The 23,636-nt window shown below is 43.9% G+C and overlaps 1 protein-coding gene across 1 annotated transcript in view; it reads left to right on the top strand.

The window, feature by feature from the left end:
- Positions 1-678: 678 nt before the first annotated feature.
- The window catches only part of LOC103190898 (keratin-associated protein 19-2-like), a 37,356-nt gene continuing 14,398 nt past the window's right edge, over positions 679-23,636 (top strand). Inside the window, exons 1-10 of the mRNA XM_042345324.1 lie at positions 679-751; positions 890-901; positions 3,253-3,282; positions 4,431-4,457; positions 7,019-7,048; positions 8,197-8,223; positions 9,637-9,654; positions 14,044-14,061; positions 22,477-22,512; positions 23,535-23,549. Of these exons, the coding sequence (XP_042201258.1) occupies positions 679-751; positions 890-901; positions 3,253-3,282; positions 4,431-4,457; positions 7,019-7,048; positions 8,197-8,223; positions 9,637-9,654; positions 14,044-14,061; positions 22,477-22,512; positions 23,535-23,549 (286 nt within the window). The remainder of the gene's footprint in view (positions 752-889; positions 902-3,252; positions 3,283-4,430; positions 4,458-7,018; positions 7,049-8,196; positions 8,224-9,636; positions 9,655-14,043; positions 14,062-22,476; positions 22,513-23,534; positions 23,550-23,636) is intronic.

Here is a 23,636-nt window from a genome sequence, read left to right as displayed (position 1 = left end):
AATTAGGTAGAAATGGCTTGTGGCTATTTGTACTCAAATGTTTCATAAAAGATACTGTCGGGAAAGGGCAGAGGTAAAATGTTTCTGATTCCATACAGTTACAGTTAACGTAAATATCTTTCATTCTTAGGGAAGAAATACGATTATTCCGGATACCTCCCTGATGGTAATGCTCAAAAGTCAAACTGTTTCCTTCGCCTCAACTAATTAAAGACGAAATATTGTCATCGACAGGCTGTCTAGTCAATGTTGCACAGCAATAATTATCAACATTAAATTATAGAATAAAAAGTGTTGTTTACCCCATTGTGTCTGTGAGAGCGTTCACTCCCCCATTGGAGTTTGCTGTTAATAAACCTCCTTTGCTCTTTCCCATTGCGTCTGCACTGCTGCTTCCTCACCAGTAGAGCTCTGTGCTCAACAACATGTTGCATTTGTGTTGTGTGAGGAATAGCACGAGGAGGAAATAAGGAGGGGAAGCTGAGTGACCAGGAGAAGGGTGGGGATTGGGCGAAGGGAAGGAGGACCCTGGGGTTGCCCTTGGTCTCCATAATGATCCTGGAGTAGCAAAACAATTTGGCTGAGGTTAGGCTGAGCGATAGGGTTTAGTATAATCCAGCCATGTTACCATCAGCCTGTTACCATGAGGCCAGATTTAAGCCACATGCATTTGGAGGCATGGGCCTGGGATGTGATGGAGCTGAGGTGGCTGTGGTACCAGGAGGATTGCAGGGGGAGCAGACTGTGTGGGGTGTGATGGTGAGAGGGTGTTCAGAATGGTGGTGAGGGAGCTGTGTATGCGATGCAAAGTTATTACTATTGATGTGAAATAAGCAGTGATGTAGATTTAGTCAATCTTTATAATCTTTATAATCTCTTCTCTTGACAGTTCCTGACCATGGTAAGAAACAGAATTGGCAATATTTGTTTCTTTAAATGTGTGTTTTTATTCTTAATCGAGTCAATTGCACCTCTATGACAGGATCTTAAGGAATATTAATTTACAATATTGAAGAAAAGTTATCAAGGCGGTGGTTATGTCTGTTTCTGTTATTCCTTGCCAAAAGCACCAAAACAGAATTGTCAGTAAACCTTTCCATGTTATGCTATTTTTATAATTGATTTAGTTGCTACTTTTAAAGTGTATGTAAATATCTAAATTGATAATATTTATATTGAATTCAAAATTTAAAGCTTATTGTTCAATTGGAAAAGGAGACAGTGTGTTTCCTGATGGATTTCCATTCTTACGTTGTGGAATTGTCCAGATTCGCAGAGAATCATAGAATCTGACGGTATATTTTGTGGGCGAAACACACTAGCCAATTGGGCACATCAGTATCCCACAAACAGTCGAGTGAGCAGCCTGGGATTCAATGAACCCTGCACCCGAGCAGAATGCTCATGCTCAGACTTTTCTGACGCAAATTGTATGGAAAAATATGAAGTTTAAACATATTCAGTTTTTTAATATTTATACTATTGTGATTCAGACGACTGCTGGTCTTAAATCTCGTTTTCATTTTAATTTTCCAATTATGTTGACCACTCCATGCTCCTCCATCACTTCTCGTCTTACCTCAACCTTCGTGGTTCTGCCCTTGAATGGTTCAGATCCTACCTCTCACACCGTCTCCATTTTGTCTTCGCTAACGGCTTCTCCACCAGCCCACACATCGTCTTCTGCGGAATTTCTCAGGGCTCTGTCCTTGGTCCTCTCCTCTTCAACATACACATGCTCTTTCTTGGTGGTATCATCCGCAGTCATGGGGTCAACTTCCACACATATGCGGATGACACCCAACTCTATCTCTCTCCACCCTCGACTCCATGACCACTGCTGTCATGACAGAATGTCTGTCAGATATCAAGTCCTGAATAGGAGCTAGCTTTCTGCAGCTGAACGTCAACAAGACCGAGACTCTTCTGATTGGCTCTCGTCAGCACCTCTACACCTCAGGCACTGACAGCATCACTGACCATGGATGCACAGCCTCACTGAGCGGGTCCAGAACCTAGGCTTCTTGGTTAACCCTCAGGAACAGGACAGTTCCTGTCTACCCGAAATCCATGCCATGATTCGCTGGGTCTCCCCCACCTCCACAACAACGGCAGGCTCCACCACTCCACCACTCCTCAGGCCGCTAAAACCCTCATTCATGCGTTCCATCACACCTAAGCTTAACTACACCAAGTCCCTGCTTGTCGGCCTTCCTAACTCTTCCATTCACAAGCTGAAGATCAGCCAGAACTCTGCGATTCGTGTCAACTCCTGCACCAGGCTCCGTATCCCCATCAACACCACCCTCGCCCAGCTCCGCTGGCTTCCCAACCCTCAGTGGATTAGTTCAAAATTCTTGTCCTGACCTTCATGGTCTTGCTCCTCCCAACCTCTGTGACCTGTTAACCCTATATCAACCTGTCAGCTGCCAGATTTCCATCCAGCAGCCGGGGATTGAATGAATCCTGGAGCTGAGTAGAATGCTCATACTAAGAACTTTTTAACGCCAATTGTTACTGTGGTTCTGAAATATGGAGTTGAAATATATTCAATTTTGTTAATATTTATACTATTGTGTTCCTGTCACAGGTAATGACAATGGAGTAGGTAAATTTCAAACTGCCTGCCTTAAATCTGATTTTCGTTTTCCAAACACATTATGGCTCTTGGATAGAAAGAAATCTCAAATTCACTCACTCAGCTTCTGACTGATCACAATCTGTCAAACATTCAGATTAGATCGGCACACAGGAAAAACAAGAACTTGCACATAGGTCTGCAGTCTACCCTAGTCCAGGATCACTCCTGTTCTAATTGTCTGTCAAAAATCAAATCCTGGATGAGCTCTAACTTTCTCCGGGTGAATAATAATAGCCTTTGCATTTGATTTAGTGCCTTCACATCTTCAAGACGTCTCAAAGTGCTCCACAGAATATATTGTCAAGTGAATTCATTGTATATTTTGTGGGCAAGCACCTTCTCCATCCAGGCACTGACAATATCAATGTACATGAATCTCGACAAGACAGAGAATCTCCTGCTTGGCTGCCATCAGCACTATCCCACCCCAGGCACTGACATCATCACTGTCCATTGATGCACAATCCACCTCACGGAGCCAATGTGGGACCTCAGTGGCTCTTTGTCTTTTAAGACAAATGTCAACTGCCCTTTAAACCCCACACCTGCGGTTTGACCTGTTCAACTTTTATCTCCGTGACATTGATAACATCAATATTTTTCAATCTTAGGGATCAACTACGGTGTTGGCTTCTTTCCAGGTAACATTCAAATGTCAAACGGTTTCTTTCTCTTCAACTCTTCTAAAACAAACTATTGTAATCTACAGGCTCAGTCTCATCAATGTTGCTCCATGTGGCCCATAAAAAGGAGAAGCAAGAGAGATAGAGGCAAAGGAGGGGCAAGTGGAAGCCAGGATCTCAGGGGGAAGACAGGGTAGGGAGAATGGGCAGATGGTAGCAGAGGCTTGACTTTTGACTGAGAAAGTCCATCAACTCCTCACTTTTGGAATCGGAGGTGAGAAGCAGGGAAAGTAGTTTGTGATAGAGATGAGGAACCTGTAGTTGTCCTTGATCTCATGATGATCCTGGAGTAGCAGGACAATTTGACTGAGGTTTAGCTGGAGCGATAGGGTATATATAATATAGCCTGATCTGGCTGTTACAATGAGGCCAGAATTAAGCCATGTGCATTTGGTAGCATGGGCCAGGGACGTGACAAAGATAAGGTTGATGTGGTACCAGGGGAATTGCAGTGATAGAAGACAGTATGCGATGTGATGGTGAGAGGGTGTTGAGAATGGTGGTGAGGGAGCTGTGCATATGATATCAGAGAAGGTGAGTTCCCCGCGATGCCACTCTGTGTGAAGGACACTATATAATGTTGTGTAAAGTTGTTGTTGATTGAAGATGAAGGAAGGCAGAGGCTAGAGTGCAATCCCAATCCCTTGTTCTTTTCCCCAGTCTTCTCTGACAGCGACTGAATTCACATAATGAATATGTGATAGAAATAGTAGTTCCACAGAATGATACAGAAACAGAGCATTCAACCCAGCTATTCCATGCAGGTGTTTAAACTCCACCCGAGCCCCCACCTGTCCCATTCTCCTCTATTCCCTTCTCTCTCATGTATGTATCAATAGAACAACCAGATACTGAAAGGGAGCTTACAGCAAATGTCCAGCTCACGGAAGCTCATGAATTTTTGATTTCCCAATGTCTGAATGAGCAGTTTCTATATGTTCACAAACCACTTTCTGCTACAAGTTATTACTATTGTTGTGAAATAAGCAGTGATATTGGGATGACCTCCCAACGTGAAAGGCGCTATACACATGTAATCTTGTTGTTGTTGTCGATATTGATTTAGGAAATGTTTATATAAATCTTTTAATCTGTTCTCTTGTCAGGTGGTGGCAATGGCTATGGATATAGGGGTAAGAATCAGATTAGTAATATTTTTTGCTTTAAATGTCTGTTTTCATTCTTCGTCAAGTCAATTGCAGCTCTATGACAGGATCTTAAGGAATGTGACAATATTGAAGAAAAGTTATCAAGCCGGTGGGTAAGTCAGTAAGTTCCCCCGGAGCAGCACAGTCTCCTCGGCTCCCTCAAATCCCAGCCTTGCTGCCAGCACACGTGATCAGGTCTCACAGTCCATTGCTAGATCTGGCCGGCCATAATAAACACCAAACAATCTCATGTGAAGTCAACAGCGATTCCCTTACATTCGGGAGAAGTTTGCAAATCGCTGCTTTCCTGCCCAACCGACGCCTGATTGATTGATTGTTTCTGTTATTCCTTGCCAAAAGCACCAAAACAGAATTGTCAGTAAACCTTTCCATGTTATGCTATTTTTATAATTGATTTAGTTGCTACTTTTAAAGTGTATGTAAATATCTAAATTGATAATATTTATATTGAATTCAGAATTTAAAGCTTATTGTTCAATTGGAAAATGAGCCAGTGTGTTTCCTGATGGATTTCCATTCTTACGTTGTGGAATTGTCCAGATTCGCAGAGAATCATAGAATCTGACGGTATATTTTGTGGGCGAAACACACTAGCCAATTGGGCACATCAGTATCCCACAAACAGTCGAGTGAGCAGCCTGGGATTCAATGAACCCTGCACCCGAGCAGAATGCTCATGCTCAGACTTTTCTGACGCAAATTGTATGGAAAAATATGAAGTTTAAACATATTCAGTTTTGTTAATATTTATACTATTGTGATTCAGACGACTGCTGGTCTTAAATCTCGTTTTCATTTTAATTTTCCATTTATGTTGACCACTCCATGCTCCTCCATCACTTCTCGTCTTACCTCAACCTTCGTGGTTCTGCCCTTGAATGGTTCAGATCCTACCTCTCACACAGTCTCCATTTTGTCTTCGCTAACGGCTTCTCCACCAGCCCACACATCGTCTTCTGTGGAATTTCTCAGGGCTGTGTCCTTGGTCCTCTCCTCTTCAACATACACATGCTCTTTCTTGGTGGTATCATCCGCAGTCATGGGGTCAACTTCCACACATATGCGGATGACACCCAACTCTATCTCTCTCCACCCTCGACTCCATGACCACTGCTGTCATGACAGAATGTCTGTCAGATATCAAGTCCTGAATAGGAGCTAGCTTTCTGCAGCTGAACGTCAACAAGACCGAGACTCTCCTGATTGGCTCTCGTCAGCACCTCTACACCTCAGGCACTGACAGCATCACTGACCATGGATGCACAGCCTCACTGAGCGGGTCCAGAACCTAGGCTTCTTGGTTAACCCTCAGGAACAGGACAGTTCCTGTCTACCCGAAATCCATGCCATGATTCGCTGGGTCTCCCCCACCTCCACAACAACGGCAGGCTCCACCACTCCACCACTCCTCAGGCCGCTAAAACCCTCATTCATGCGTTCCATCACACCTAAGCTTAACTACACCAAGTCCCTGCTTGTCGGCCTTCCTAACTCTTCCATTCACAAGCTGAAGATCAGCCAGAACTCTGCGATTCGTGTCAACTCCTGCACCAGGCTCCGTATCCCCATCAACACCACCCTCGCCCAGCTCCGCTGGCTTCCCAACCCTCAGTGGATTAGTTCAAAATTCTTGTCCTGACCTTCATGGTCTTGCTCCTCCCAACCTCTGTGACCTGTTAACCCTATATCAACCTGTCAGCTGCCAGATTTCCATCCAGCAGCCGGGGATTGAATGAATCCTGGAGCTGAGTAGAATGCTCATACTAAGAACTTTTTAACGCCAATTGTTACTGTGGTTCTGAAATATGGAGTTGAAATATATTCAATTTTGTTAATATTTATACTATTGTGTTCCTGTCACAGGTAATGACAATGGAGTAGGTAAATTTCAAACTGCCTGCCTTAAATCTGATTTTCGTTTTCCAAACACATTATGGCTCTTGGATAGAAAGAAATCTCAAATTCACTCACTCAGCTTCTGACTGATCACAATCTATCAAACATTCAGATTAGATCGGCACACAGGAAAAACAAGAACTTGCACATAGGTCTGCAGTCTACCCTAGTCCAGGATCACTCCTGTTCTAATTGTCTGTCAAAAATCAAATCCTGGATGAGCTCTAACTTTCTCCAGGTGAATAATAATAGCCTTTGCATTTGATTTAGTGCCTTCACATCTTCAAGACGTCTCAAAGTGCTCCACAGAATATATTGTCAAGTGAATTCATTGTATATTTTGTGGGCAAGCACCTTCTCCATCCAGGCACTGACAATATCAATGTACATGAATCTCGACAAGACAGAGAATCTCCTGCTTGGCTGCCATCAGCACTATCCCACCCCAGGCACTGACATCATCACTGTCCATTGATGCACAATCCACCTCACGGAGCCAATGTGGGACCTCAGTGGCTCTTTGTCTTTTAAGACAAATGTCAACTGCCCTTTAAACCCCACACCTGCGGTTTGACCTGTTCAACTTTTATCTCCGTGACATTGATAACATCAATATTTTTCAATTTTAGGGATCAACTACGGTGTTGGCTTCTTTCCAGGTAACATTCAAATGTCAAACGGTTTCTTTCCCTTCAACTCTTCTAAAACAAACTATTGTAATCTACAGGCTCAGTCTCATCAATGTTGCTCCATGTGGCCCATAAAAAGGAGAAGCAAGAGAGATAGAGGCAAAGGAGGGGCAAGTGGAAGCCAGGATCTCAGGGGGAAGACAGGGTAGAGAGAATGGGCAGATGGTAGCAGAGGCTTGACTTTTGACTGAGAAAGTCCATCAACTCCTCACTTTTGGAATCGGAGGTGAGAAGCAGGGAAAGTAGTTTGTGATAGAGATGAGGAACCTGTAGTTGTCCTTGATCTCATGATGATCCTGGAGTAGCAGGACAATTTGACTGAGGTTTAGCTGGAGCGATAGGGTATATATAATATAGCCTGATCTGGCTGTTACAATGAGGCCAGAATTAAGCCATGTGCATTTGGTAGCATGGGCCAGGGACGTGACAAAGATAAGGTTGATGTGGTACCAGGGGAATTGCAGTGATAGAAGACAGTATGCGATGTGATGGTGAGAGGGTGTTGAGAATGGTGGTGAGGGAGCTGTGCATATGATATCAGAGAAGGTGAGTTCCCCGCGATGCCACTCTGTGTGAAGGACACTATATAATGTTGTGTAAAGTTGTTGTTGATTGAAGATGAAGGAAGGCAGAGGCTAGAGTGCAATCCCAATCCCTTGTTCTTTTCCCCAGTCTTCTCTGACAGCGACTGAATTCACATAATGAATATGTGATAGAAATAGTAGTTCCACAGAATGATACAGAAACAGAGCATTCAACCCAGCTATTCCATGCAGGTGTTTAAACTCCACCCGAGCCCCCACCTGTCCCATTCTCCTCTATTCCCTTCTCTCTCATGTATGTATCAATAGAACAACCAGATACTGAAAGGGAGCTTACAGCAAATGTCCAGCTCACGGAAGCTCATGAATTTTTGATTTCCCAATGTCTGAATGAGCAGTTTCTATATGTTCACAAACCACTTTCTGCTACAAGTTATTACTATTGTTGTGAAATAAGCAGTGATATTGGGATGACCTCCCATCGTGAAAGGCGCTATACAGATGTAATTCTGTTGTTGTTGTCGATATTGATTTAGGAAATGTTTATTTAAATCTTTTAATCTGTTCTCTTGTCAGGTGGTGGCTTTGGCTATGGATATAGTGGTAAGAATCAGATTAGTAATATTTTTTGCTTTAAATGTCTGTTTTCATTCTTCGTCAAGTCAATTGCAGCTCTATGACAGGATCTTAAGGAATGTGACAATATTGAAGAAAAGTTATCAAGCCGGTGGGTAAGTCAGTAAGTTCCCCCGGAGCAGCACAGTCACCTCGGCTCCCTCAAATCCCAGCCTGTGCTGCCAGCACACGTGATCAGGTCTCACAGTCTATTGCTAGATCTGGCCGGCCATAATAAACACCAAACATTCTCATGTGAAGTCAACAGCGATTCCCTTACATTCGGGAGAAGTTTGCAAATCGCTGCTTTCCTGTCCAACCGACGCCTGATTGATTGATTGTTTCTGTTATTCCTTGCCACAATCTAAACATCAATATTTTTCAATCTTAGGGATCAGCTATAGTGCTGGCATCTTTCAAATGTCAAATGGTTTCTTTCCCCTCAACTCCTTTAAGACAAACTATTGTAACTATTGTAATCTGCATGCTCAGTCTCATCAATGTTGATCCATGTGACCAATGAAGAAGAGATGTAGGAGAGATAGAGGCAAAGGAGGGGCAAGTGGAGGCCAAGATCTAAAGAGGAAGATGGGGTAAAGAGAATGGGCAGATGGTAGCAGAGGCTTGACTTTCAACTGAGAAAGTCCTTCAACTCCAAGGTCAGGAAGTTATGATAAACCTTTATAAACACTAGTTAGGCCTCAGCTAGAGACTATGTTCAGTTCAGGGCACCACATTTAGAAAGGATGTCAAGGCAAAGGAGATTTACCAGAGAAGCTAAGATTATTCTCCTGGGAGCAGAGAAGGTTAACAGTAAACTTAATAGAATTTTTAAAAATTATGAGGTGATTTGATAGGATGATCAAGGGTGTGTTGGTAACCGAAGACACTGATTTAAAGTAATTGTCAGAAGTAACAGAGGGGAGTTGAGGAGAGATGTTTTCACACAGCGAGTTGTTTCAATTTGGAATGCATGGCCTGAAAGAGTGGTGGAAGCCGATTAGATAACATCTTTTAAGAGAGTAGATAATTATTTGGGGAGGACAAGTTTGCAGGGATATGCGTAGAGAACAGGGGAGTGGGATTGAATTGGATAACTCTTTTCAAAGTGCTAGCACAGATATGATGGACCGAATCGTCTCCTTCTATGCTGTATAATTCTATGATTGTTTGATATCTAAGTTTATAATATTTACATTGAATTCAGAATTTAAAGCTTATTCTTTAACTGGGTAAGGACTCATGTCGTTACTGATATATTTCCAGAGTTGTGGAATTGTCCAGACTCATTGCACACATGACAGCTAACATACAGACCAGCCATCAGCCTTGGACTGTATGATTATTGTTGTGAAATGTGGAGCTTCTTTTAATATTTATACTAAAGTGTTCCCTTTACAGGTGGTGACCATGGGGCAGGTAAGATTCAGACTACTGCCTGACATGAAAACGTTTTTCACTTTTGATCAAGGACAGAAATACCTGAAATCACATACCAATATTGTTTCTAATACGTGGCTGTCAGCAATAGAACAGGACTTTCTGTGGTTGATATTTCTACTGATGCTAGCGGGAATTTAAAACAAAATGTAAAGCTCAGCATCTTGGGATGTCCTCCCGACATGAAAGGCGCTATACAAATGTAATTTTATTGTTGCTGTTGTAAAGCTGCAACTTGTAATGACAGTAAGAGAAAGAAACCTTTCTTAAAGTATATTCTGTGAAGTACTTTGAAATGTCTCAAAGACGTGATAAGGTGTTAGATCAAAATGCAAGGATTACTATTATTAATCTATCTACCCCAGTCCAGGTTCACTGCCTGTCAAAAATCAAGTCCTTAATGATCTCACCGAAACCTGGGTCACCCCAGGTGACACCTTCCCACTAGTTGAGGCCACACCTCAACTAGTGGTAACCTCCAGGTTACACCTTTCACCAAACCCCACGGCCTAATCGCCATGGCGGTGGTGTGGCTGTCATCTCCTGGTCCCCCCTCGGCCTTTCCCCTTACTTCTCAGGAACCTTCCCCTCCTTCGAACTCCTTACCCTCTACCACCCTCCCAGGCTTTCCCTCAAAATCCTCCTTGTTTACCATCCCCCCAAGCCTTCCCCCACCTTCCTCTCCAACATCTCCACCCTCCTATCTTCCTTCTCCCTCTGCTCTGAATATTTCCTAATCTTAGGCGACTTCAACCTCCACTTCACCCTCTTCTGCTCTACCTCTGCCGACTTCTCCTCCCTCCTCTCTTCCCTTAACCTCTCCCTCCTCATCCACTCCCCCACCCTTGACTGTGGCCACCCCCTTGACCTGGTGATCATCCGGAGCCTCACCATCATCGATGAAGCCATCTCGGACCACCACTTCATCTCCCTCAACACCTTCATACCCCTTCCCCTTTCTCAACCCTCCACCATTACATACCGTCTATGGAAAAAAATGCTTCCCTCTCCACTGCTTTGGAGTCATCGGAACTCCTACACCTCTGACCCTCACTGACCGATCTCCCCTCCTCACTCTCTTTTCTCCACAACTCTCTCTCCTCCATTCTGGACTCCCTTGCCCCCCCCTCACCTCCTGAACTGCCTCATACTCCCATAAATCCCCCTGGTATACCAGCCATCTCCGTTCCCTCAAGGCACAAGTGCGAGCTGCCAAATGCGCCAGGACCAATTCCAAACTAACAGTCCATCGGCAGATTTGGCTTCACCACACCAAGACCTACAGCTGCGCACTTGCCTCTGCAAATCCTCCTTCTACTCCAAGATTATCTTGGAGGCAAAGGACAACCCCGGGCTTCTCTTTGCCCTCACAAACCGACTCCTCTGTCCACCTTCCTATGCCTCTCTTTCTCCTCCCTCACCATGACTCTCCGCAAACTCAAACCCACTACCTGCTACCTTGATCCCATCCCCATCTCTCTCCTCATCTCCCAGCTCCACCTTCTGGCCCCTCTCCTGTCCGACATCATCAACCTCTCCTTGTCCACGGGTTCAGCTCCCACCCCCTAAAAACAGCTGTCATCACCCCCATCTTGAACAAACCTTCCCCAGACCCATCCCTTCTCTCCAGCTACCGCCCCATCTTTAACCTTCCATTCCTCTCCATGGTCCTGGAACGAGTTGTTGCGTCTCAGCTCCGCTCCTTTCTTTCTCGCCATTTTCTCTTTGAACCCCTCCAATCCGGCTTCCGCGCTGCCCATAGCACGGAAACAGCCCTGGTCAAAGCCCCTAATGACATTCTGAACATCTGTTATCAGGGCTCCCTCTGACTCCTTGTCCTCCTCGACCTTTCTGCCGCCTTCGCCACTGTCGACCACTCCATCCTCATACACCGCCTCGCTTTAGTTAATCTTTGCGGACCTGCCCTTGCCTGGTTCGATTCCTATCTCTCTCACCGTCTCCACTTTGTTGCCTTTCTCCTCCAGCCCCTGCACTGTCACGTCTGGCGTCCCCCAGGGCTCTGTCCTTGGCCCTCTCCTCTTTCATATCTACATGCTCCCCATTGGTGACATCATCCACAGACATAGGTCAACTCCCTTCTCTATCTTTCTGCCTCCACCCTCAACTCCAGAACCACTGTTGTTCTGACAGACTGCTTGTCGGACATCAAGTCCTGGATGAGGGCAAATTTCCTAGAGTTGAATGTGAACAAGACTGAGGCCCTTCTGATTGACTCGCGCCAGCGCCTTGCACCTCAGGCTCTGGCAGCATCAACCTCCATGGTTGCACACTTCAACTCACCAAGTCAGTCAGGAACTTAGGTGTCTTGTTCAACCCTCAACAGTCTTCTTCCCCACATTCAAGCCATGACCCACTCTGCCTTCCCTCACCTCCGTAACATCGCCCGACTCCGCCACTACCTCACTCCTCAGGCCACTGAAACTCTAGTTCATGCCTTCATCACCTCCAGGCTCGACTATGCAAATGTCCTGCTTGTCGGCCTTCCCAACTCCTCCCTCCACAGGCTGCAGATAATCCAGAACTAACTCTGCAGCCCGTGTCCTCTCCCGCACCAAACTCCATGACCCCATCCCCCCCATTCTTGCCCAGTTCAATGGGCTCCCTATCCTTCAGAGGATCCAGTTCAAGATCCGAGTCCTCACCTACAAAGCCTCCCATGGCCTCGTCCCACCCTACCTCTGCGACCTCCCAAACCCCAAACCAACCCACCCGCTCCCTCCCTCTTGCTCCACGTTCCCCGACCCACCCTTCCCACCATTGGCAGAAGAGCCTTCAGCCACTCTATCCCCAACCTCTGGAATTCCATCCCCCTGTTACTCTGCCTCGCCCCCTTCTTAGCCTCCTTCAAGTCCCATCTCAAGACCCTCCTCTTCGATCATGCCATTGGCCAGCCCCCTTCCCCTCCCTTCCTTTCTACCTCCCCTGACCCCAGCTCGGGTCTGAAATGCTATGACTGTCCGGCACCTTGGGACGTCCTCCCGATGTGAAAGGCGCTATAAACATGTAATCCTGTTATTTTGTTCTAACTTTCTCAAGTTATATCGACCAGAGAGAAACTTCCCACTCTACTTCCATTTCCTTGTACTTTGCATTTTAAAGAGTTAAACAAAATGGACTTTAATATGGACAATAAGTGAACCGATATCAATATAATTTTTTTGTCAAAGTGAATTACTTTGCATGTTAAATCGCATGTTAAATTTAATTGCATGTTAAATTTAATATGCCATCTGTCTGCCATTTCTGCTAGCCTATGAGTTTCTGCATTCCTCTTCACAATTTACCACACACCTTTTTGCTGTAATCTGCAAACATCTCGCCTCCTATACCTGAATCCAAATAATTTATGTATATGGTGAACAGTACCAGTCCCAGCACCTAGGGACGTCTTTCTGACCTGAAAGGCGCTCTACAAATGTAATTTTGAAACCTGGATTCCTGCCGAATGTTGGATACTAATTAATAAATAAGGACCAATTGACTAAGACCAATGGAAGGAGATCAGGAGGGAGAGGAAGCAGAAAGAAGTTAGTAGAGGGTGTTTGTGTGACTGTTGGATTTTATAACTGGAGACCTAAAATAAAAAAGTATTCTACACATTGTTTGTTGAGAACAGAAAACACCGAACACCACTTCCTAACTCTCGCCATAATTTTAGTTATTATCCTTTCATGTGACACTTTATCAAAGACCTTGGGAAAATCGAAATATCCTACATCCACTGCATTTCCCTTGTCGACTTTATTGGTGACATCTTCAAATAATTTGATGAGGTTGGTTAAACATAACCTTACTTTTGTGAATCCATGCAGGCTGCTCTTAATTATATTCTCCTTGTAATGTTTGTAAATCCAAAACACAATTTTAATTCACTAGTTCATTTATTTAAACCTTACAATTCCATCATATCCACAATCTGTCCAGTCACTTTCCAAGAATCCTTTTATACTTGCTTGCTTCAACATCAATGTCCAATTGCCAATTAAGTCAGTAAAGCAATATACACTCCTTCTCCAGATGATTAGTTACTTCATCTTTTATTATAGATTTCAAAACCTTGTACACAACTGTATTTTCCTAGATTAGGTCTACTGACCTTTTTAAAAGTAGAATTTAAGTCAGGCCAGTGTGGACCTGTCCAGTTGTATCACCTCAACACACCACCTTACATCCAAAACACAGGAGATTTTCACCCACCAGCCTGGGACTGAATGAATCCTGGACTGGAACAGAATGCTTACAGTTTATGCTAACACCTTTCTGACGCCGGCTGTTACTATTCTTATGAAATTTAAAATATATTAATTCAGTTATGTTAATAATTGCCCTATTGTGTTCATTTTACAGGTAAAGGCTACGGTGTAGGTAAGATTCAAACTACTGGCTGCCTTAAATATGGTTTTAATTTTCCAATATACTCATCTAATTCCATACAGTTAAAAGTGTTATTACAAACATCTTTCAGTCACGGTGAATAATACTATTCTTCTAAAATTCCAGGGTACACTTAGATGTTTCATTCCCTTCATTAGATTGACAAAACAGGGCAAAACAGTTTTCCCTGTATTCTTTTTGTAGTGGAATTAAATTGGCAAAATTGCCATTGGACACATGCAATAAACCTTTGAGGGAACAAAACAACCACCAGAAAACTGAATGTGACTTTGCAATAAATGTTCAACTCACAGCAGCTATTCTGATGAAGATTTGCATTTCCAAGTAACTAAATTATCACACTTCATACTAAAGAAAGTCTTTTGGTCCATTAAATATTATCCTTCCAGAACACCTATTCTCCCTACATCACAGCATCAAATTGCTTTTTAAATGAGCCCAGTGCCCTGACCTCAACCATCCTTCCTGGCGATCTGTTCCAGTTGTTAATTACCGTCTAAGTCATTTCCTGGTTGCTGTCTGAAATTTCCCTTTGTAACTCTAAAGCTATGTTCTCTGATTCTACTGTCTTGGTGCATCATAAAATCTTTGTTCACTTTTTTAATCCCACTTAAAATTGTGTACAAATTGTATACAATCTATGAGGTCCCCTGAGTCATCTTCTCTCAAGACTAAAGAGCTCAAGCATATCTAGCTCATTTCTCTAACATTAAAGCTCATTCCTCTAACACTGGAGAGCATCCTCTTTGCTCTCCTCTGCACTGCTTCTAGAGCATGGGCTGGCTTACGTCTCAGTGATCAGAAATGTGTGCAATATTCAAGGTGTGTTTTAACCTGTTTTAACTGTGCAGCCTGAGAATGATATCTAGGGATCTAAACTCAACTGATTTAGAATTGGCCAAGATACTGTGGGAGAGAAATTCCCTTATCTTTTCGAATAGTGCCAGGGCATCTTTAGCACCCAACAGGGGCCTCGGTTTAATGTTTATCTGAAAGGTGGCATCTCCAGAAATGCAGGATACCCCCAGCACTGCACTGAAATGTCAGCTTAGATGATGTGAGTTTCAAGTCTCGACATAGGACATATGGTAAAAAGGGCATATGGGATTCTAGGGTTTATAAATAGGGGCATAGAGTACAAGAGTCAGGAGGTTATGATTGAGACTGAGATAGATATGTTTCTTATTGCAAAGGGGATTAAGGGATATGAAGATAAGGCAGGGTTATGGTATTAGCTGGAGTTAGATTAGAANTTTTTTAGTTATTTTTTAGAAGGGGAGAGATTGGAATGTGTTAACATCCAGAGGGACTTGGGTGTCCTTGTACACCAATCACAGAAGTTAGTCTGCAGGTGCAGCGAGCGATTAGGAAGGCGAACGGTATGTTTGCATTCATTATGAAAGGATTAGAGTATAAGAGTAGGGAAGTCTTGCTGAAACTGTATAGGGCCCTGGTGAGACCACACCTGGAATACTGTGTGCAGTTTTGGTCTTCTTATTTAAGGAAGGATGTACTTGCCTTGGAGGGGGTGCAGCGTAGATTTACTGGGTTAGTGCCAGTGATGAAGGGGATGAGTTACGAGGATAGGTTGACCAATTGGGCCTATATTCTCTAGAATATAGAAGAATTAGAGGGGATCTTATAGAAACCTATAAGATCATCAAAGGGCAGATAGAGTAGATAGTGGGAGATTGTTTCCCCCGGTTGGAGAAACTAAAACCAGGGGTCACAACCTTAAAATCAGAGGCCAACCCTTTCGCACTGAGTTGAGGAAGTACTTCTTCACTCAAAGGGCAGTGAATGTATGGAACTCATTACCCCAAAGGACTGTTGACGCTCAGTCCTTGAACATACGTGGAGTCCTGTAGCTCAGTGGTTAGAGCACTCGCTTTGCAAGTGAGAGACCTGAGTTCAATTCCAGGCAGAGGGCGAAACCTTGGGCAAGTTTCCTTACTCCACACACCTGATAATAATCCCTCCAAAACCAAAAAAAAAAAAAAATTGGTCATTTTCAATCTACGACTGTTTGTGGGACATTGCTGTGCGCAATTGGCTGCCACGTTCGCCCACAAATTCAGTTCACTTTACAGTGTGTTCTGTGAAGCGCTTTGGGACGTCCTCCCGACGTGAAAAGCGCTATATCAAATGCGAGGATTATTATTATTATTATATTCAAGACTGAGATAGATAGATTTCTTATTGCAAAAGGGAGTAAGGGATATGGGGATAAGGCAGCGTCAGGTTATTAGCTGGAGTTAGATTAGAAAATCAGCCATGATTGAATGGCGGGGCAGGCTCGAAGGGCCGAATGGCCTCCTCCTGCTCCTACATGTTATGTTATGTTAACCTATATAAAACACTGCTCCCAATTCTGGGCACCACACTTCAGGAAGGATGTTAAGGCATTGGAAATGCAGAGGAGATTTACGAGGATGGTACCAGGAATGAGGGACCTTGATTATGAGGAAAGGCTAGTGAGGCTGGGATTATTCTCATTAGAGCAGAGAAGGTTACGAGGAGACCTAATAGAGGTCACCAAAATCATGAGGGGATTTGACAGGTTAGAAAGGGAACAACTGTTTCCATTGGTGGGTGTGTCGGTGACTCAAGGTCACAGATTCAAAATAGTTTCTAAAAGAAGCAGAGGGAGAAGAATTTTTTTCATGCAGCGAGTTGTTCGAATCTGGAACATTGCCTGAAAGGGTGGTCGAGGCCAATTCGATAACTACTTTTAAAAATGCGGTGTATTTGAGGAGGACGGGTTTGCAGGTTATGGGGAAAGGACTGGGGAGTGGGATTGACATTACATTGCTTTTTTCAAAGATCCGGCACAGACTCGATGGGCCGATGGCCTCTTTTTGTGCTGTATGATTCTATGATGGGGTTTGAACCCACAACCTTCTGATTCGGAGGCAAGAGTACTCTTTGGGTCATGGCTGTATGCAAATTGGTTGCTACATTTACCTATGCAGTCACTACACTTTCCCATAAATCCCATTTAAGCGCTTTGAGACATCAAGAAGACGTGAAAAGCGCTATATCAAATGCAAGGATTATTATTACTATTAATATTATTATGAAGCGTTTTGAAACGATTTCACTAAACAAAAAGGTCCTATGTCAAATGGAAGCATATTTATCTAAGAAAGACAAGTACAACCAGAGTACTCTTTGCCCATTCTCATTGTGGTCCTGCAGGACAACAACAACAACAACAACAACTTGGATTTATATAACGCCCTCCATGCCAGACGGTGTCTCAGAGCGCTTCACAGTAACGGATCCCGGTGGCAAGCCAGGGGGAGGGGGGGGAAGGTGACCAAAGACGCGGTGGAAAAGAAAGGTCTTCAGCAGAGACCTGAAAGTAGGAAGAGAGGGGGCGAGGCGAAGGGAGGGAGGAAGGGAGTTCCAGAGCCTTGCAGCATAGTGGCTGAAGGCATGGCCACCGACTGTGGAGCAGAGGACTCGGGGGACAAGGAGGAGGCCAGACCAGGTTGAGTGAAGGCAATGGGCACTGTTTTGAGGAGAGAGGGGGTCAGAGAGGTCGGGGGGTGCAGAGGAGTGGAGGGATTTGAAGACAAGGGTGAGGATTTGAAGTTGATGCTCTCTGGGACAGGCTGTCAGTGCAGTCTGGCAAGGACTGGGTAATCGGGGAGCAGAGTTTGGTGCAGGTAAGAATGTTTTGGATGACCTGGATTTTATGGATAGTAGTGGAGGGGAGACTGGTGAGGAGGCCATTTGAAAAGTGCAGCCGAGAGGTGACAAAGGCATGGACCAGGGTTTCAGCGGCTTTTGGAGTGAGGTATTGGCGGTGCTGGTGAGGGACCCAATGTGGGAGAGGAAGGATAATTGGGGGTTGAACCTGACGCCTAGGTTGCGTACGTGTTCGGAGAGCTTTAGGGGAAGATCGGGTAGGTGGAGGAGTTGAGAACTGTGTGATTTTAGAAGTTGACGAGAGACAAAGAGTACGGCTTCTGTCTTGTCAACATTCAGCTGAAGGAAATTTGCGCTTATCCAGCTCCTGAGGTCTGACAGGTAGGCTGACAGAACTTCAGTCGACTGGGGGTCGCAGTGTAAGTGGAACAATAGAGTTGGGTGTCGTCCGCATACATGTGTACCCCATGACTGCAGATGACCTCCGGAGCATATAGATCGGAAAGAGGAGGGGGCCAAGGATGGATCAGGTAACCGGGTGAGAGCGGGAGGGGAAGCCGTTTGTGCAGATGTACTGTTGGCGGCTCGTGAGGTAGGACTCGAACCAGGCGAGTGCGTTCCCACTGAGGTGCATGACGGAGGAAAGGCGGTGGGGGAGCATGGTGTGATTGACTGTGTCGACATTGTCCAAGCAAAAGATGGTGTCCACCCCAAGCTACAAATAATGATACAAATCACCAATTGAGATGAATGCCCCTTCTATCTTGCAGTCAATACCACACTGGGGAACCCACCATTATGTCCCAATGTGTGGCCCAGTGTTCAACATGGTGAATGCATTGTCCAAGTTTCCAAGTGAGTCTTCTATCAGTATAGGTGTAGCCGGAATGCTTCAATTCTATCATAAATACCAGATATACCAAGTTTGCCCCCTTAATGCCATCCAATACAGCATTAATAAATACATGAAAAAAAGGTTGGTGACAGAAAACAGCCTTTCTTATCCTCTTTATCCCAACATCCTCTTTATCCCAACATCCTCCCAACGTGAAATATGCTCTATAAATATAATTTTGTTGTTGCTGTCGTTTATGAGAGGGGGTAGGGTTGTTAAGTCTCTAATCAACTCTTATATGAATCTATTGAGTTCATGTTGTCAGCTCGTTTCCAGGTTCTAATTTTGTTCAATGCTTAGGGATTGGAACTTACAGAATCTAAGATGATGCTCCAGTCAGTGCTGGGGGGTGCTGCTTTGGTTGAAGTGTCTTCCTTCATTAAACCGAGGCCCGTCTGTCTGTTCGGGTGGAAGGATGCTAAAGATCCCATGACACTATTTGCTTATTTGTGGGACATTGCTGTGCAGGATTTTATTACTATCAGTGCATCTTAACCTCAGGTGCTAAAAGCATCAACATGTATGGATTCGCACTCCACGTTGACTCCCTTCGAACCCCACATCCATCCTCTTACATCTCAGCTTTCCCTCACTGTTCATTCTTCCCACCCAGACTGCTGAGAACCCTTATCCTCACTTTTATCACATCCAAGCTTGAATCCGCTAACATCAAGCCTGGGTATGATGACTCGTCTCTCAAACCATGAAGAACCATAGTTCTGTACTTGGAGACATCCAGCATCATTTCCCATTGAGGGTTCCAGTATTCAAGAGGCTGAATGTAGTGCACAAGTTAGCCAAGTGACTCCTCCAATGGCACAATATCAACTGTATACAGAAGCACTGTAATACTGTCAAGATTGCTTGGGAAAGATACATCAATTATGTCCCTCTTGATACCATCTAACCCATTGATGTATACATAGAATAAGGTGGGTGACAGTAGACAGCTTTGCCTCACCCCCTATCAAGGCTCCGTGAGTCTACTCTTATAAGGATCTTGGAGCTGGAATATACATTGGGTTAAATCCAAAATTTGGCCATGTATTTTCTTGGCTTCCACTTTCATCATGAGGGCTTTGTGAGGCATTAGGGTGAAGGACTTTTGTAAATCAATGTAGGTGGGTTTTTCCTAAGCCATCTGTCACATTCATTGATCTCATAAAAAGCCACAACTCTCTCCACATACCCCTAAGGAAGAACAGATCCAGCCTCTTCTTTCCTAATCAAACCAATATGTTATACACGCAGTTATGACTTGAAGCAACATCTTCAAAGCCACGGGATTTGTCAACAAGTCAACAAATCAACAAAGTTTCTTGGTTGTTCTTGGTATCATTAGGATCACCCTCACATGGAAAGATACCACAATCGCATTCTGGAACACTTGATGTAATTGTGTGTCCAAGAGAATCCCATTGAGCAGTCTTTGAACGGCTGCTCCAAAGCAAGTTGACAATTCCTGGCACTGATCTGTAAAAGCCTTGCAATTCTCCGCTCCATCCCTCCATCCCTCACAGCTGCTTTTAGGAATTCACCATTAATTCCAGTCCATATTTGCATCTTATCAGCAAGGCTTCACAGAATGTAATCCACATTCCTCTCAGCAAACTGGATCAATAAGGCCTTCAATCTGCACCTCCCTCATTATTGCTATGCCCCAACGGATCAGATAACAACAATGCTTCCTTCAGACCTCAAGGTCACCATCATGGCTATATTGCACCGGATCTGTCAAACAATTCTATCCAGCCCTTCTGACCCTGCCCAATGATGGACATCATTCAGTGGTTTAAGATCCTTCTTGTGTCGCTGCAATCCCTTATGGAGTGATGCAACTCTCTGATCCCGCTTCATTTCCCTTATAACCTTCCTGGCTTTATGCTATGAACTATCTTGGAGTCTGTGGAGTCCTGTAGCTCAGTGGTTAGAGCACTCGCTTTGCAAGTGAGAGACCTGAGTTCAATTTCAGGCAGAGGGCGAAACCTTGGGCAAGTTTCCTTACTCCACACAGAGCCTAATAATAATCCCTCCAAAACCAAACACAATAATAAATTGGTCATTTTCAATCTACGACTGTTTGTGGGACACTGCTGTGCGTAATTGGCTGCCGCGATCGCCCACAAAAATATACAGTCGATTCACTTTACAGTGTGTTCTGTGCAGCGCTTTGGGACGTCCTCCTGAAGTGAAAAGCGCTATATCAAATGCAAGGATTATTATTATCTTTGCAAGGGTTCTAGCTTGCTGTGAGAAAGTGTCTAGTGGCGCTTTAAAGGTCTTCTGCTTTTACCTAATAATTCTCTTGTTTCCAGTTACCTTGACAGTGTACAGCTTCGTAGATGAATGGCTTACAGGCTGTAACTTCAGTTTGTTTACAACCTCAGCTAAAGAAGTGAGAAAGTCCTTGGCTGTATCATCGGTCATCGGGACTGCACTGTCAACTGTCACAAAGAATCAGTTCCAGGCTTCATGGTCAGCAATATCTTTCATGTGGCAGATTACTTCATCATGATCACTCTTAGTCATCAGCCACTCTGACTTGACAATAACCTTGTGGCATATCTGCCCAAGGGGCTCAAGCACTGCCCTCTTCCTCTAAATAATAACAATAATAATCCTTGCATTTGATATAGCGCTTTTCACATCTTCTCGACGTTTCAAAGCGCTTCACAGAAGATGCTGTAAAGTAAATTGACTGTATATTTATGGGCGAAACGCGGTAGCCAATTGCGCACAGCAATATCCCCAAAACAGTTGTGGATTGAGTGACCAAATTATTATTGTTTTCTTTGAGGGATTATTATCCCTGGAAAAGCATTCCGCCAATCGACTAATAACCGGGTTCCTACTTATTGCTTGGTAAACAGAGGCCATGTGGAGTAAGGAAACTCACTCTACACAACTCTTACTCCAACATTTTGAACCCCTGGGAATCGAACCAAAGTTCTCTCGCTTGTGAGTCGAGTGCTCTATCTCCCATAAGTTCAGTCAGAAAATCATTGTGCAATGCCATTCAGCAAATTCCCCACAGTCTTTCAGGGTCCTTGCACTCAGTACCATGCAGTTTGCTGACACATGCCAGGGAATCTTTACTCAGACAAGATAAGGCAAGCCCATTCAGATTTTCACTGTCTGTAGATCCTAGTCAATTGTATTTGGGTCGAAATGCTCCTTCAATCACCTGCCAATAATCACTGACCTTTCTGCAGCTTTCATGGACAACCGGAACACAGAAAGGGAAAGGTCATTTTCAGATCTCACGATACTAAGGAATTGATATTCCAGGTGGAAAAGGATAGATCAAGCTTTTGAGAGAAGTCTTTGTTTCTTTGCTGAGGCAGGTTGAGTATATTGGATAGCTCAGTGTCCAGCTGAGTGCATGTGCCATCGACACTTGTGATGAGCAGGTGCATCGAGCACACACATCCTGGAATTTCAAGCCAAGCCTTTCAAATAATGTGATAAATGAAGGTATTTACGACAAGGTCTATAATTCAGGTGCCTCTCAAGGGCGTTATGGTTAGATGGTAGGGGAAAAGGAGCCCAGGGACAGCACCTGGCGAATACCCCAATGACTATAGTGAGAACCAACAGCACTAGATATTATTAGCATGAAACAATTAAAGACTCTGGTCAAGGTAAGAATTAAACTATTGCCTGCTTTTAATCTGTTTTTCATTTTCCACATTCCAGTTCTTTGACAGAATCTCAAAGAAATCTGATCATAATTCTTATAATGAATGTTTCTTATGATAAATTTTATTGGGAAAATGTAGTTAAAACGTAGCTGATTCCATACAATCAATGTTAACACAAACATCTTTCATTCACAGTGAAGAAATACCGTTATCGTGGCCGCGGCATAACAGGTAATGCTTAAAATTTAAATGTTTCATTCACAGCCTCACGTAGGCTCCGAAACAGGCCATTACAGCTCATCCAATGTGGCTGGTGTTTATACTCCACATGAGTGGCTATCTTAGATCCTATCCTGAGCCCTAAATCCTCTCTTCCATATCCCCCAATTTTAATCTCTTTCAAACACGTGTCCAATCTTTTATTGAATGTGCACAACATTGCCACAGCAACAACTAACTGTGGCAGAGAATTCCACATTCCAACCACTCTCTGTGTGAAACAATTCCATCTAATCTCCGTTCTGGATCTACCAGTTATGATTTCAAAACTACGCCCTCCAGTTCTAAACCCCCATACAGTAGAACAGGATAATTGGCCCATTGTGTTTGTGCTGGTGTTCGCTCCCCCACTGAAAGTCTTTACTTTAATCTCATTTCCTCTTCCTGCCTTATGGCTGAGCGAGTGCTGGAGTTCTCTAATCTTGTTGCCCTGCACTTTCCTTATTGTGTTCTTGCGGGTGATAACTCCTATACTGGGTACTCCAATCTCATCCCGTTTCCTTGTACTTTCTCTGTGCCCTTTGCATGCAATAAATGATAATAAATAAATGATATATGATGAATCTTTGATAGAGCGATAGACCAACCAGAATGCTGAGTGTGAGTTTATAATAAAAGTCTAACTCATACCACCTGTTCCCATGAATGCTTCAATTTCCAAAGGACACAATATGAGTTAGTAGTATTGTTGTGAAATAACTAACTCTAGATAGTAGGCAGATAACTCTACTATACTAATACTAAGTATAGTACCAATACTAATACTTGTCCTCCCCAAATTTGGTGGGGAGAACAAGTAAGGCTCTGGGGAGAGCGCAGGGGAGTGAAATTGAATTTGATAGCTCTTTTCAAATACCCGGCACAGACACGCTGGGCCGAATGGCTGTATAATTCTGTGCTGTATAATTCTATGATTCTATGAAATGTGAAACAATTTATTCAGTGCTGTTAATATAATAATCTACTCTTCACAGGTGTCTTTGGTTTTGGTAAGAATCAAAATTCACAACATTCTTGTTTGCTTTTCTACAAAGAACACATTTCCGTAACAGAACCTCAGAGAAATGTGACTGGCC

This window comes from Callorhinchus milii, unplaced genomic scaffold (assembly GCF_018977255.1).
Source record: "Callorhinchus milii isolate IMCB2004 unplaced genomic scaffold, IMCB_Cmil_1.0 Scaffold41, whole genome shotgun sequence".
Classification (NCBI taxonomy): Eukaryota; Metazoa; Chordata; class Chondrichthyes; order Chimaeriformes; family Callorhinchidae; genus Callorhinchus; species Callorhinchus milii.
This window is presented reverse-complemented; position numbering and strand designations above follow the sequence as displayed.